Raw genomic sequence first — 15,823 nt, 5'->3', positions numbered from 1 at the left:
GCGAACAGATGCGCATCGTCTCTGTCTAGTACGCGCGTCGCGTTGTGCAAGTGGACACGCATAACCGGCCCTTCTTCCACCCTGTATACTTCCCCTTACCAACTCCTTGGGGTGCGGCGAAGGCTGGAATAGGGATCGTGTCAGGCAATTCGTGCGCGCGAGAATATAACCTAGAGCCGGCCACGTGTTCCATAGCATGAAGGAAACAAGCGGCTCGTCCATTGTGCGCTATACTTTCTTTTTTCTTTTTGACCGTTCACCTCGGCGTCACGCTTAGGGCGATTAGATGACGTACAACAAAAGAAGGAATCCTTCTGGTCATCGTTTCTGCGCGACTGATGATGTCACTCGCATACTTCGGTTGACCCCCATGCAACAACGTAGCGCACGTCGCCTTCAATCGTTTTTTTTTTTTTTCCTTCTTCTCAAAATTGACTCGGAAGTGTTTACGTAAGACATTCACCCCTGATGTAAGGGCAGATGCACGCGTAACTGTATATGGGAGTGTTTTAGGCACGTCAGCTTTCGGGCGAAATGGACACCAATTTTAACCTGTAGACTATTTGTTGTTGTCACCGACGTCGAGATACGCACGCGTGAAGCGGATGCTGAGCGATGACGAGTGTACGTCAAAAACAGTTGTGATGGCAGTATATCAACGTGCCAGCCTGCCACACGATGTTACACCGTCGTCTTTCAGCAATGAATAGCTGTTCCTACGCCAACGGACTTGAGGAGGCGACTACTTTCTTCTGGTGCATGAAACAACCTTACATATATAACCATGATGTCTAAAAAAAAAGAAAAAGAAAAAAGTAAGACCTACTTTCCGGTTTCCCGTTCGTATATGTAACATACAAGCGGGCAATAACAATCGGTTTTGAAAAGCAATTGCGTCGTTCATTCGCCTTCGGGCACGAGGATGCTCGAGCTTCCGGCGCCGTCGCGTGGAACTGTAGCGAGGTGGAGATAATATATGCACGGCGCCAGGCACGTACGCAGGATTTTTTTTCGGGGGGGGCCCGCCACCTCCACCATCATCATCATCATCATCATCGTCGTCGTCGTCATCATCATCATCATCATCAGCCTGTTTTATGTCCACTGCAGGACGAAGGCCTCTCCCTGCGATTACCCCTGTCCTGCGCCAACCGATTCCAACTAGCGCCCGCGAATTTCCTAATTTCATCGCTCCACCTAGTGTTTTGTCATCCTCGATTGCGTTTCCCTTCTCTTGGTACCCATTCTGTAACCCTAATGGTCCAACGGTTATCTAACCGGCGCATTACATGACCTGCCCAGCTACATTCTTTCCTCTTGATGTCAATTAGAATATCGTCTATAGCCGTTCGATCTCTGATCCAAACCATTCTCTTTCACTCTTAACGTTATGCCTAGCAATCTTCGTTCGATCGCTCTTTGCGTGGTCCTTAACTTGCTCTCAAGTCTCTGCCCCATATGCACTGGCAAAATGCACTGGGAAATGCACTGGCAAATGCATTGGCACTGGACATATTGCACTGGCAAAATGCACTGATTGCACACCTTACCTTTCAATAATAATGGTAAGCTTCCAGTCAGGAGCTGGAAATGTCTGCCGTATGCGATCCAATCTATTTTTATTCTTCTGTGAATTTCCTTCTCATGATCAGGGTTCCTCTGATTGATTGACCTAGGTAAACGTACTCCTTCACAGTCTCTAGTGGCCGACTGGCCATCCTGATCTCTTGTTCCTTTGCCCGGCTATTTACCATTATCTTCAACTTCTGCATAATAATATTCAACCCCACTCTTACACTCTCTCTGTTAAGGTCTCCAATCATTTGTTGTAACTCGTCTGCATTGTTGTTGAATAGAACAATGTCATCGGCAAACCGAAGGTTGCTCAGATATTTGCCGTCGATCTTTACTCCTAAGCATTCCCAGTTTAATAGCTTGAATTTTTCTAAGCACGCAGAAAATAGCTTTGGATAAATTGTGTCTCCCTGTCTGACCCCTTTCTCTATAGGTATCTCCTTGATTTTCTTGTGTAGAATTAAAGTAGCTCTAGAACCTCGTAGATATTCTAACGCGAAAGACGAGTCAGTAAGACGAGAAACTATTTACAGATTATATTTACAACAACGGCTGCAGCACTGACCGGTTAGATTCACAGCGCGAGTCCAGTTCGTTCTTCCTCCTCTTTTCTGGAGTGATGGCGCCTACGCGCCTCATTCAAACAAACAGATACCTCACGCATGTAGCAATATTTTCCAAGCTTTTTACGTAAGCGTTCTGTACTCCTTGATTACGTAGGGCCTCTACGATTGCTGGTATCTCTACTGAATCAAATGCCTTTTCGTAACCTATATAAGCCACATAGAGAGGCTTATTGTACTCTGCACATTTCGCGATAACCTGGTTGATGACATGGATGTGATCCATTGTAAAGTATCTCTTCCTGAAGCCAGCCTGTTCCCTTGGTTGACAAAATCCAGTGTTAACTTAACTTTATTGGATATTATTTTGGTAAATATTTTATATAGTAATGGGAGCAAGGTAATGGTCCCATAATTGTTCAATTCTTTAACGTCTCCTTTTTCTTGTGGATTAGTATAATGTCTGCATTCTTCCAGTTTTCTGGGACCCTTGCAGTCGATAGACACTTCGTATAAAGAGCCGCCAGTTTTCCAAACATTATGTCTCCTCCATCTTTGATTAAATCGACTGTTATTCCACCTTATCCTGCCAGTTTTCATCGTTTCATGTCTTGCAGGGCCCTTCTGATCTCATCGCTAGTTATAGGAGAGTTTCTGTATCCCGTTCATTACTGTTTCTAAGTGAACTATCGTGACTCCTCTGGGTACTGTATACAGGTCAGCTTAGAATTTTTCCGCTGCTTTTACTATATCTTCGAGATTGCTGATGATATTATCCTTCTTATCTTTTAGTGCATACATCATGGTTTGTCCTATTCCAGGTTTCTTTTTTTACTGATTTCTGGCTGCGTTCATTTTTTACGGCTTCTTCAGTCTTTCTCATGTTATAGTTTCGAATATCAGTTATTTTCGCCTTGTTGATCAGTTTTGACAGTTCCGCGAATTGCGTAACGCTGTGCGGCCGCCAGTCCCATACAACCACGTAGAGCGCAGGACTCTGCGATTCTAGACGTACTGCGTTCACTGCGAAAGGTTAGAAAAACACCCACATAAGCACAGCAGAGAAGTGGCTATGTGAGGCGGTTGGACCGATAACTGTAGAAGCGTCATTCAAAACAAGTAACTGTTCTCCACTTCAGGCGGCCTTTTCTCTACTTCCTTTTTAAATAAAAAGATGTTGATCCATAAATATTCTCATAAACAACAATTAACTTTTTTATAATTCACTTTTGCTTGAAGTTTGGTTGTTGCCTTTGCTCTCTCCCTTAGTAGATAGCTTAATTTCTCAACTCCTTGCGATTTTTGTTTCCAGTTGCCAATTTTGCACGAAAAGTGCTATATAGTTAGGCTAAAACAGACAAGGTAGCGGGCGACGGTCATCTTGCTAGTGGGTTTAAGGGTTATTGCAGGGTTTCATGATGGACGCTCTTTCACATTATTCTATTTCCCACCTTATCTAACCCATATAACGTGTATATGGTTCCAGGCATCTGCCAGCGTCGGGGCGAGCCGTAACTCAAGGAAACAATGAAGCTAAGGGATAAGTTAAACGCAATTGGCGTTTTCTCCGGCCGCATCTAGTTCCATGAGAGTACAGACCAGCTGAGTAACAGCCGCATCCCTCTCCTGGTCCCAGGATCAGCCTAAACAAAGAAGGTTGAACTAACAAAAGCAACAGCTATGCGCGTGATGGTTGAATAGATGGTGACAACTGAACGCATCTCGAGTTAATCGCGCGGGTGCGGAATCTACGAGAAAACTTTCCTTCATTTTACAAGAGATGCCGATAACTATCGCCATCTAAAAGGAGTGAAAAAGACAGCATAATGCTGACCGATGATCGACTGCGAAGTCTCAACATTCATCTGGCGGCGCTTTAGGAATGTGTGAGGAGTGGTGGCGTGGGTGGGGAGGGGGGGGGGGGTATGCCACTTGATTTCGGGGGGGGCCCGGGCCCCCCCGGGCCCCCCCCTGGGTACGTGCCTGCACGGCGCGAAACTTACGCAGCGCACAGAAACACGGCCCGCCACGGACGTGTGCCCACTGATCTGTCTCACACTGTCACGTGACCGCGGCTCGTGGCGCCTGCTCGCGTCGCTCCCTACCGCTCTGCTCCCTCGTCGACGTTTCGAATGCCCATTGACATTTCCAGGAGGGTGATTGCCCAATCGGCGTGTAAACAGGATTACGCGATCCCCGGTCCCCCTTCTCCCTCCCCCTTCCCCCCGGTTGCCGACGAGTGTCCTCGTTCCTGCACACACACCCTCCCTTGTATGGCTTCCTTTCCCGCGCCTCCTTTCTTCCCCACTTCTTTTCCTTACTCCCGTTTTGCTTCACCTCCAATCTCCCGCCTGTGTGTTAGAACATGCCACGAGGAGGTGCGTGTCCCGCGAGGTATCGGTGTTCGGCTGGTATCTGCGAGTGTTCGTGCATTGAAGTCGGGACTCGGTGTTATATACGTATAGTATATCATAGCATTCGGTGCATCCGCTGCATATAGCGTTACTTATTCCATTCTTTTTTTACATTCAGGCAGGTGACCCGTATCGCTATTGTCGTTATTGCCGGGAAGGAGTAATTATACAAAGTACGAGGTGTAGTTTCACGTAGGGATACAAAGGGATACAAAGGCACAACATTCATCAACATAATTATAAGCACTGCGGAATACGCCAGGTAAATGTCACGCGCACGGAGCGTCTTTCATAAGAGCAAAGAGAAAAGAATGGCACAGAAGCAAGAGTAGTCAGATTAGCGTAGAAGAATATATGTTCGTAAACGCAGAGGGTCGGTAATGAGAAACAATTTTATAAGCGTTTAAAATGTGAGCGGCTGCAGTGCTGCCGCAAGCGGACATCAATAGCGGCCATTACCCTAATAATACTGAAAACTATAGTGAGCTAGAATATTCTAGTACACTATACTGAAAACGTACCTGCTGGAACAGCGTAGACAGTGGCGACATCTTGGGACGCCGCGTCGAAGCAAGGCGCGAATCACTCTTGAAGAGCGAGACATACGTAATACGTGCCTGAAGATAGAGAGATATGTGGAATATGAATGGTGGTGGTGGTGAATACTTCTTTATTTAAACAGGGATGACATCGATGCATGTGTAAGCGGAACGGGCAAGGGTATCGCGCTCGTTGCATCGATATGCGGGAGTCTAAATTAACTTCGCGGATGTAGGAGCTGGAGCGTGAGATGTGACGGACCATTTAGCCCCTGCTCCCCCTTTGTTTTTTTCAGTACAACGGATGTACACAATTTCCAAGTGTGCACGAATACACGTTGGCACATGACAAGCAGCATTGCCAGAAAATCCTAAGAGACTCGATACAAACTTCGCCCCTGTCCAAACAGGTGAGAGAATGTTCTCCTATGAGTTCCTGCCTCCGTGGTTCCCATCCGTGACCGAGAACCATTCGCTGCGATTCTGCTGGAGCGGCGCTTCAAGCCCGCACCTTGCACCGTGCCGATACGGCTTTGCCAAATGTATAAACCAGCTTACGTATAGCACACTGGCGTCTTAAAGGGTATACCTATACCGTCTTCCAGTCGTCGCAGATGCCGCTATCTGTGCAATCCCGAGCTCTCCCCTGTTCTTCCCCATTCAGACCCAGTGGTCCTTCAGGATCTTCCTCGATAGCTCACATGGTTACCATTGCGCGCGTAGCGGGAGATTCATGAAGAAAGGGGTTTTGCTGGATGGAATGACAGAGGGAAAGAGAAACCTGGGGAACGCTGCCAACTCAGACTAGTATGGGGAATAACAAACCATGAAATCAAATAAAACGCGACAGGATTGTGGCGGGAGGTGGCTGACGTCGCCTCCGTTTAAGGCGGTCCCGTCAAGCGGGCCACCATGCTCTCTCTCTCTCTCTCTCTCTCGCTACCACCCCTCTTCCCAAGCGCGAATTAAGCGTGGATTGCGCCGGATTAGACGCCGGATTAGGGCGCGCCTGTGTGCGGCGGGCGGCTTCGAGCTATACCCCACACAGACAGAAGAGAACTCTGTGGTCGAGTCGGGGAACACCACGCACTTTCCGTCCCCTCCTTGACGCCTTTCTTTCTTTCCCTCCCCCCCCGTCCCGGATTCCCTTTCTACAGTCGCCGGTATAAATCGTCCCACCCTACTCTAGTTTCCCGCCGTTTCCCGCGAAGTATAGGGATTAGCGGAGAGAGCGGCGGCTGGTGCGTCGAGGGCGGCGTACGCAGCATTCACACACACACACACCGAGGCGCGTGCTCGCTCGCGTCGTACGGCTTTACGGGGACGGAGATGTGTATCTCTTCGTTTTGGCAGCGGCGGCGGGTAATGTTGACGGATCGCTCGTGCGATCCTGGCGTTCGCCCTCGCACCCCCCCCCCCTCCCCCTGTACTTGCTTCCCACCCACCCACACGGCACGCGTTTGTGCGCGCTCGGCGTCGACGTTTTGTGGTGGCATTAGCGGTGGTCTTGTATAAGCTCCTCCGCCTCTTGTATCGTTGTTTGGTTTCTTCTTCTTCTTTTTTGAATAATTCATTCGCAGAGATTCGAGTTTCCGGAGCCTGAATGCAAATGTGGGAAACTGGCTGGTACTCGCGGCGCTAGTTGTGTTTAGGGTCTAGTGAGACCGTTCTGTTTGCGAGTCCCGTTGTGCGAGTTCGGTATCGTTTTGGGGGAGAAGCGTATAGTGTCGAGGCGGAGGGCTAATCTTGGCTCTGAAGCAGCCCCACGTCCAGTTACGGCGCGGCGTCCGATGTACGTAAGTGTGCGCAAAGCGTCTGAAGTATGACTGTTGAAAACTTCTTGGGAAAAGTTTGTCGGATGCGCTTGTGAGGTCTGAAAGATGCCGTCGACGGTACCTTTCAGGGTGTTGTTGGAAGGCTGTAAGCTAACGGAAACCGCCGGCAAAATTTTGTCGTGTGTGTTTGCTGGTATCAGTATTGTTGGATAAAGGCTGTCGGCACGACAAGTCGTATGTCGAAATCGCGCGCAGATTCGTGCCACATGTGTCCTGCTTTACACGTCGCGGTAGCCTTTTTTGGGGGGCTTTGTTGGATGGCGGAGAAGCCCATCTTTCCGTAGCTTCGGTGAGGCGGTCAGCGAGGACACGGAGGTCCCTGAGATAAACAAGCTCACTCGCAAAGCGAAGCAGATGCGCTGGAAGCGACCCCTATGGGCTGTGAGGGAGGAGCAAAGCAGCAGGAGGTACAACCGGCCACGAAGGCTTCCCGCTAATGGGAGCATCAGACGCTGTTCGCCCGCACGTGCAAAAAAAAAAAAAAAAAAAGCCCGCTGCGCTTTTGGCACTCAAACGAGGTTCGTCTTCCTTTCTTGAGTCTTTTCTGCGTTGACTCGTTTAACCTTCTTTTTTGTTATTTTTTGGCCCTTCGTGTCCGTACGGTGACGAAGACTCAGCTCGTCACTCCCCGCACTGGTCCAGACGACGTCCCGCGTTGTGTCGTGGTTTCTTCTGTTTTCCGTCTGCTCTTTTCTTTCCGTCTCTTTCTCTCGAGGTTCCGCGAAAGGAACTTGGCTTCCTCCCTTTCTGACTCCGTCTTTCCTTACCTACGTATATTTTTTACAGTAGTTATCTTCTCTTTAGGTTCCGTTTAACCACCGCAAAAACCGCTGCCGCTTTAGTTACTACTTCCTGTGCTGCCGTGTCCCTCTCTCATCTTCTGGCAGGATCTTCCTGTTTTTTGCTTGGTTTCGTCTGCACGTTCCTCGCGGTTGTCGTCTGTTCGAAAACCCCCGCAGCAGACGGGCCGGCAAGCGTGCTGGCAGGCACGGGGGAAGACAACACGTCGTTCGTCTTTATCTCTCCTCGGTTCTGTTCTTTCTGGTGCAAGTTTTTTTTACTACACCGTCCCCTCGGCCCTCGTGTGCGCGAAGCATGCATGTCTCGCACGACGACGCTGCTTCTGCGAGGAAGCTGAGAAGCAGAGGCGAAGAAAGACGACCCCCCTCCCCCGTGTCCTCGAGACTGAACCGAAACCAACCTACCGACCCCCGGTGCGAACTTTCTAACAGTGGGAAAGGGCGGGCTTAGTGGGGGCTTTGTGGGGGCACCATGAGATGGCGAAGGGGACGTTGAGGGGGTGTAGCAGGGGGGCGGAAGGCGCTTCGGTTGGCTTTTTAGGGGCGAGAGAGGACAGTGGCCCACAGATTCCTGGTGGTGGAATCTGTCTTTAGCAGCGTCGTCGTCCCTTCTCGCGAGTCGAGTCTTGCATGCTTGCTTGCTTGGTTCGGCTCTCGTTCCTTCGTGTCTCGCGCTGTTACATTTCTGTATTTTTATTGTTTCCCCTAACCGAAGCTCTTCTGTGGCTGTCCAGAAGGCCTCGCGCCGAGGGAACTTGTTTCTTTCTGATCGCTGCTGCTCTTGCAGCTCTTGACTCTGCTTTGACTCATAGCTCAGTACGTCCTCCCCCCCCCCCCCCGTCCCTCCTCCAGCTTCCTCAGTTTGCGTATTCTCCCGCTAGCCTTCAACATCATATCTGCTTTCTTTTTCTTGAAGTTTCTGTCTTTCGTTGAGATGATTGAGACAGAAAGCTGTACAGAAAAGGAAAATTAGTAGGGATTGGGGGGGGGGGGGTCGAAGCTAGTAAACCTCCCGCTGTGTGCCGGCAAAACTTGCCGCACACAGCGCTAAGTTATCGTCGGCTTTTATCGTTGTTGCTTGTCTCTTCAAACAACTGCTTTATCCTGTAATTAATTCTTCAGATTGGCAATTAGATTCACGCAGAACGACTTAGTCAAGGTACTTTTTATTTTCTTTCTTGCTGTGTCTTTCTTAAGGGTCGATGTACTAGTTCTCTCGATTTAATCAGTTGTTGAGCACAAATTTCACTCGGCAGCGTTCGGATTTCGTTTATTCCTAGCTTCCTGCTTTGCACCAGCTTAGTAGTTCGACCAGGTCCAGTCGGTTTCCCCTTTACGTTTTTTCCACCCGATTCTTCGCATCTCTCGATGGTTGCACCACGGGCACAACAACACAGGAGGCCCTTGAAACAGTCCTCAACCGGATTTAATTTATTGCTACCAGGCCTACGACTCATCTAGTCGCCCCACAACCCTTCGGTCTCTCACGCAGACAGAATTTCGTTTCGGGAAGTTTTCAGACCACTCGTAACACGGCTTCGGATTATTGGTAAGCCGTTCTCATGGAGGTTTATTAAAAGATTGTGCGGGACTGTCCTGGCAAGTGAAGCAACCGCCGGTGGTGCCACGTATCTGTACGCCGCTGCTTTCTCCCATTGTTCGGCAGCACCCAAACCCGTTCCTACCGCGGTTACTACGGGATCTATACGGACTTGCACGTGACTAAGGGCTTTATCTATAAGTGGGACTTAAGCACCATCTCAGCTCACGCGCCTCCCGTAGCAGTGCCCGTGCTCGTGCGTGTGTAGTTATCTACTTTTATTTTCTTTTTAGGAATCCGTTTCCATGAATGGCAGGCAGCATTTCGAGCGGAGCAACCCCCTATTGCGCCCCCTTTAATCTCCCTCCGTCCCGACCCTCGTAAGGAATGACTGAGTGCTTTTCTCACAGGAAACTGGAGAAGACAGTGACCCCCCCCCTCTTTCTCTCTCCTCGCCCCACCACCCCCATCCCGCGTCCACGTGCCTCCACGCCTTTTTTCGCGGCCTCTCTCTGCTTCCTCTCAATGTTGCCCTCATACTCCTAGGGCTTGAGCCCCGCCGCTCGTGTTCGGTGTCTCCGGCGGTACGAGAAGAGGGAGTGGGGGGTCTCTCGAGCTCTGCCCACAGTGAAGAACCCTCCCACCCCCCCCCCCCCCACCCCCACCCCCACCCCCATTCCGTTCCCGACCGCTCCGCGAACGGGCGACTCTACGACGCACATGCTCGTCTGCTTTCCGCGTCGTCTGCTGCTGGCCTTTTGCAGACGATCTTGCTCTTCTGCTCCTCTTCTGCTGCTTTCCACGTCGTCTGCTGCGACCCCAAGCCTGCGCCCCTCGTTCCAGACGATGCCTGCCTCTCTTGCCAGCTAACTCTCCCGCTCCTTCGCGTTTCTCCTCCGCTTTCACCCCCGCACATTGCACCCCTCGTCTAACCATGGCACCCGGACTCCCGTCTCGTCTCAGCATCCAGCACCGGGGCTCGTCTCGGTGAAACGAACGTCGGCCCGGTTCTGTCGGGGATGTCAGGAAACACACCACGGACGATCGCGCCAGCGCCTCTAGTAGGATGGTTGGAGAGAGGAAACGTCCCGTGTAGGATCGTCGTCGTCTCTGTGCCCGATTTAGCTCCTCGGCGTGCCTGCCGCGTCGAAGGCGAGGCCTGGTATCGTAACGGCAACGCAGCTACCTTTGACATCTATAGGTATGGCGCAACAACAGCACTCTTGAGGAAGGATTGTCGTAGAAGATTTATTCTGTGCTTTGCGTTAGGTGCGCTGGTTGTGACGCTATAAGCTCAGTTTCGTATCTTCTTTCTTTCTTTCCAGCTCGCTCGCTGCGGACAATAGAAACCTTCAAACTCATCCACTTTTCAGTTTTCTTATGGGGCCTGTGAAACAAACAATACTACTAGTAAGCAGCGAAGAGATTTCCTGAGTGACGTCATGAGTTGGCGTAGAGTAACGTCATCGACGTCTCGATTAAGGTTCGGGGCGACGACGTCTATGCTACTCAACAATCCGGCTCTCGTTATATGGGCGGAACAAATCAACGCAGGGCTCACTCAGCGATTGCTATAAGCGTAGACTACCCGGGAGCACCGAATGTTGGTGAATCCCCCCTCGATCCTAAGTCGAACACAGGTGCGCGGTTTCACTTTGAATGAGACGGTTACGGCGTTCGCGGTCTTTTTGCGAAGCCGCGTGCGATTTTATTTTCGCTATATCCAAGCGACCGATACTAGGCTGATGTTTCCCAACGTTAGTATACCGGCACCCGGCCATCTATATCCTGGGGACCGAAACTGGGCCTGCATTCACATAAGGGTTCCTAAGCTTAGGCCTGTTCGTAAGAACAAACCCCAGCCAATACAGACGCTGGACATATTATTAGCAAACGGGGCCTGCTGTTGGCAAATATCACTTACGAACGGAGTGCTTTGTGAATTCCTCCTCTGCTTCGTAGAAAGAAACACAACAGTAAAACGAGTCGGTGCTTCACGACGTCCGTTGAGCTCCCACAAACAACTATTCTAAAACAACTATAGTAACAAACTTTCGGTGCTCTAGCTTTTGCCAGCATTTCTCTTTCTTTTTTTTCTTTCTTCTAAGGTTTAGAGGATTCTCACTTTCACTTACGACCGAGAAGAACAGAAGCAAGAAATCTGTGGTCGTTCTTTAAGAGTCCGTGACAGGTGTTGCGATGAAATTCTGGCGTGCCATCTCCTTTCGCCTACCAACATTGCACATGCGTCGTATTCTGGGATCACGACTCGTGATTATACACGACTCAGCAGGGCCGAGTCGAGCACACTTCCCGTTGTTTCTTCTTCGCTTTTCTTGATTTTCTCGCTTTTTTTTCTATTTTTTTTTTCATGGAACCCCAGTCTATATACACTGTAGAACTTGTCTGTGTCCGGTTCCCTGTGTCCCGTGTCAATTTCACGTTTCAACACTACACACTGTGTATACCTTCCGGGCAGCCTCTTCTTCGGGAGCTCCTCCACAAGGCGCATGCGCAGTTTGCACGGGTGCGTGGAGCACGCGATTTCTCGCATGCCCGGTCGCACGCGACTCTTTCACTGCGGTTTCTCGTCTCTACCGAAGAAAGGAAAAAAAAAAGAGAGAGAGAGAGAGAAAGAGGGTGCACGGTGACCGCCGGTCAGTGTCATCATCTCGTTGCGTCCCGCTGAGCGATGGGTGCGTGAGCGTGCGTCTCGTCTTGTCTGAACGCTCCGTTACGTTGTGCCTACACAGTAAGGCTGTACACTCGGTAGACCAAGAAAAGAAGGAGCTTGCTCTTCGGGCCACGGGAAAAAGGCATTATATCCGTTCTCGCTTGGTTGCCCCGGGAAACGCGATACTTCGAGAACTCTACGTGTGCTCTCACGGTTGCGCGTATTCACTTCGCCCGCGGAGGCCGCGAGAGTAAGCGTTTGTGACGAGCTGGCTTGTTCATCAAACCGTGGCGCTTACGCCTTGCCTGGGATGGGCCCAGAAGCAGGCTGTTAAATGGAGAAGGGGTGTGTTTGTGTCTGTATGTGTGTGGGGGAGGGGAGGGGGAGTGTAAGAACTTGAAGTAGAAAGTAAGACACGGAAAAGTGGAAATCGTGCAAATAGTACCTCGAATCCCGTGTCGGTGGTCTGCTTCGGCTTGTTGGTCCTCCTGTTCTTAAGGAGTTCGCGTGAGCTCGGTCCTTTTTTATTACCGCGGCCTACGCGTAAAGTGTGTGTTTAGAATGGGCTCCCATTTTCCGGAAGTGGCCGCCGGTTCTTAAAGGAAATTAGTAAACAAAAAGTTGTAATAACGAAGAATATGGCGTTATCGTGATAACTCGAGAAGCGCCCGTTTGTACGGCCGTACGGAATGGGTCGTAATTCCGGCCTTCTTGCGTAAGCAAGGCACTTTATGCGGCCCGCCGGAAGAGCACGTGCTCTTTACGCTCTTGTTTACTCTCCAAGGTTCCATTTCATTCACTTAACCCCCCCCCCCTCTATCTCTCTCTCTCTCTCATAGCGAAGGTTTCTTTGACTCTTCTCCTCATTTTGCGTGCACTATTGTCTAGCAGAGTAAACTGAGCCGATCTCGGAGGCCACGTTATTCGAAGGTGCCGACTACGTTTGTAGACCCACATGCCAGCGCGCGATATATGTATTCGCATGTATTTGCCTCGTCCAGCGAGCCTATTCGGGAGTCAGTGCGATGTCACAGCCCCCATGCACACGCCTGGTAGAGCTGACCACTAAGTGTTCCCATTCTAACGTCTCCAATCATGCTCCGATCATCCTGCCTGTATTCTTATTTTGGAAACAGTCATTGCATTCTCGTGTAAAAGATACAAATAAACTTATTTCACGTTCCTACTTTCTTTCTCAACAAGCCCCCTTTTTTTTATGTCTGTTCATGTCGTCGTTGTTGCTGTCGATCATGCTCTGTCTCCCAGGACAGGCGTGTAGCCCTCCTTAGCGGCAACACCATCACTCGAGCGCACGCGCATTCGCGCACATAAGCATAATCGTTGTGCCACTTACGAGCAGGCGTCACTGTTTGCCTTAGACGTCACGCAATGCCCAAGTGGTTCTCCCTCGGCTGCTTGCATAGCGTATGATGATCAAGCAGACGTCGCTCGTCTGCCCGCGTCGATTTTCCTCTGCAAGCGACTCGCGCGGGCAGACGAGCGACGTCTGCTGCTCACGCGAGCGTCACCTCTTTCTCGACGTCTGCTCACGCGAGCGTCACCCCTTTCTCGACGTCGAGCGAAGGAGACGGGAATAATGACGCACTAAGTTTTCTTTCACTCGCCGCGTGCGACTCGGCGCAGAAGGCAACGCAAACGCTGCCGCTTGCTTCCTTCACAAGGCTCAGTGTGTACGTGAGGCCTACAGGAAACACCAAATACGCTTCGGGGGACGTAGAAGGGCCGTTTCTTTCGGTAGCACATACGGGAGAGCTAATTGAAAGCGAAAAGCAAAATTGCGGGGCCGCAGCGAAAGCGAAGATCGGGAAAAGTAAAGATAAAGAAAGAAGGGGGGAGAGGGGGGAAGAGGGGGAGGGGGCAGAGATAAGGAGGCGAGCGGTGGCTCGTGGTATCCCGTCTCCGCGCGGCGCACATCTGTTGTTCTTTGATACCGCGCTCGAGAAGTATATGGAACGAGTTATCCGCGTCTTAATGGCGTTTAATTGGCCAATTAAGGCAGACCCCGGAGATGCGAGCGACGAAGCGAAGTTATACGGCGACCGCGTCGGACGTGTGTGTACGCGCGCGCATGCAAACCAAGCTCGCGCTTTCTGTTTGGTTCCGTTTTACTTTTCTTTTTCTCTTTTTCTTGTTTTTTTTGTTTGTTTGTTCCGAGGCACTATACTGTGGCGTGCACCCGTCGACGTGATAGTCGTCGAGGCTTCGCGTTGAGGAACAGATGCTTCAAACACCCACAAACAAACGCAGTTGACGAAAAGTTTTGCAACGAGATCTGCGCGTGGTGTGTTTATCATGCAGCGAACGTGTGAGCGCGTATACGTACGTGTTCGTCGAGGTTTTGCTGCCTGCGCCTTTGCTGCTCGCTTGGTGCTCGCTCGTGCAGTCCGAGGTGACCAGTGGGTCAATGCAAATGAGCCTGCGATGAAAAAAAAAAGAAAAAAAAAAGAAGCGTTGTTTTCCGACATCCAGCGCGTCTTCACTCCGAGCTTCGTCTTCCACTCCCCTTTCTTTCTTTCCTTCTTTCTTTCCTTCTTTCTTTCTTTCTTCCTTCCTTCCTTTCTTTCTCTCTTTCTTTCCTTCTTTCTCTATATGTGATGACCGAAGCCAGGCACTGCTTTAGGAGTGTTCACGAGGGAAGCCTCATAAAGACGTTGACAGACTCGCTTTGGTGGACGTTAATCTCGCGAACACGTGAGTTGGGATTAGGCTGCCAACAGAGAGCGTTCCGCTAGGAGGCGCTGGGGTCGCGGTGTCGTCCTTTCCTTTTCCTTTCTTTTTTCTTTTTGGCAACGGAGTTCATGTACTTAACGCACGTGTTTTGTTTTGTTTTTTAACTCCGAAAGAACGTTGCCTCGCCGTGCTGTCTAATTACACCCGAGCAGTCGCTAATTAAGGAAAGCCGGGTCTGCGTTATGTCCGTGCGTCTAGGAGGTTGCGTTTGTTTTAGTTGAGAGCGTTGGTATATATAACGAGGGCACCTAACGAGTAATTAGGTTATGTAATGCGCGAGGTATTGTGGTTCTTTCACCTTGCCTTGGATTGCGTTTGTGTTCGTTTGTGTTCGTTGTTTTGTTTGGTCGCGGAAGTCTAACAAGGTTCGCACCCTCGTTGAAGGAGTAGAGAACGTGGTACGCAAGCCTCTGTTGGTGTGCAAGAGTAAGTTAGCTTGTTGATTTAGCGGCTAAGAGTGCTTAACGACTTACAGATAGGTGGGTGGGTGTAGGGTTTCAGAAGGCGCCGCAAGCTGCGTAGAACGCATAATCGTTGCAGCTTACATACCGTCCTGTTCCCTATTGTCAGGTTGACTGAATAACAACCAAGGAGGAGGGAAAGAGAAAAGCCGAAGGCAGGGAGGTTAACCAGAATAATGTCCGGTTGTCTACCCTACACCGGGGGGAATGCGAAAGGGGAAAACAAAGCCTCCACTATAGGCCGCACTTTTACGCTGCTACGTAGTTGTAGAAGTATACATAGATCGGGGCTGTTCCTATTGCAATATTGCTGAGACTGTTCTCGCTATTACCATAACGTCAGTGTTGCGAGGGAGCGGGTGTGGTAGCAAGAGTGGGTGGCACGGGGGGCGGGGGGGGAGGCGCAGATTTCAGGAAGAGGGATAATCTGGCCGTAGCCCGCCCGTTTGGCTCTATACATAATCCCGCCACTTCTTTTTCCCGCTGTTCTAAATGCGCCGGAAGGATATCCCTCGGAAGTCAAGAAAGGAGGGTGGGCGTAGGTGGGAAGGGGGGGGGGGGAGGTTGCTTTTATATATGGGTGATAGCGTGCCACTGTCCAGGCATCAGCGAGACTCCCCTATGGGTAGGTGCGAAACTTTCGGATGCCACAGGAAACGTCGAGTCATCCA

General features: G+C 50.5%; 1 protein-coding gene across 6 annotated transcripts in view; it reads left to right on the top strand.

Moving 5' to 3' along the window:
• Positions 1-15,823, top strand: part of LOC135896389 (homeobox protein Meis1-like) — a 441,556-nt gene that overhangs the window by 176,642 nt on the left and 249,091 nt on the right. For 4 of the 6 annotated variants that reach the window (XM_070521828.1, XM_070521826.1, XM_070521825.1 and 1 more), the window contains one exon: positions 5,388-5,501. The exons of the other annotated variants lie outside the window; for them this stretch is intronic. In XM_070521828.1, coding sequence (XP_070377929.1) covers positions 5,388-5,501 — 114 coding nt within the window. The remainder of the gene's footprint in view (positions 1-5,387; positions 5,502-15,823) is intronic. 6 annotated transcript variants of the gene reach the window in all.

This window comes from Dermacentor albipictus, chromosome 7 (genome assembly GCF_038994185.2).
Source record: "Dermacentor albipictus isolate Rhodes 1998 colony chromosome 7, USDA_Dalb.pri_finalv2, whole genome shotgun sequence".
NCBI classification, from domain to species: domain Eukaryota; kingdom Metazoa; phylum Arthropoda; class Arachnida; order Ixodida; family Ixodidae; genus Dermacentor; species Dermacentor albipictus.
Note: the sequence above shows the minus strand (reverse complement) of the source record. Positions and strands in the feature narration are given on the sequence as shown.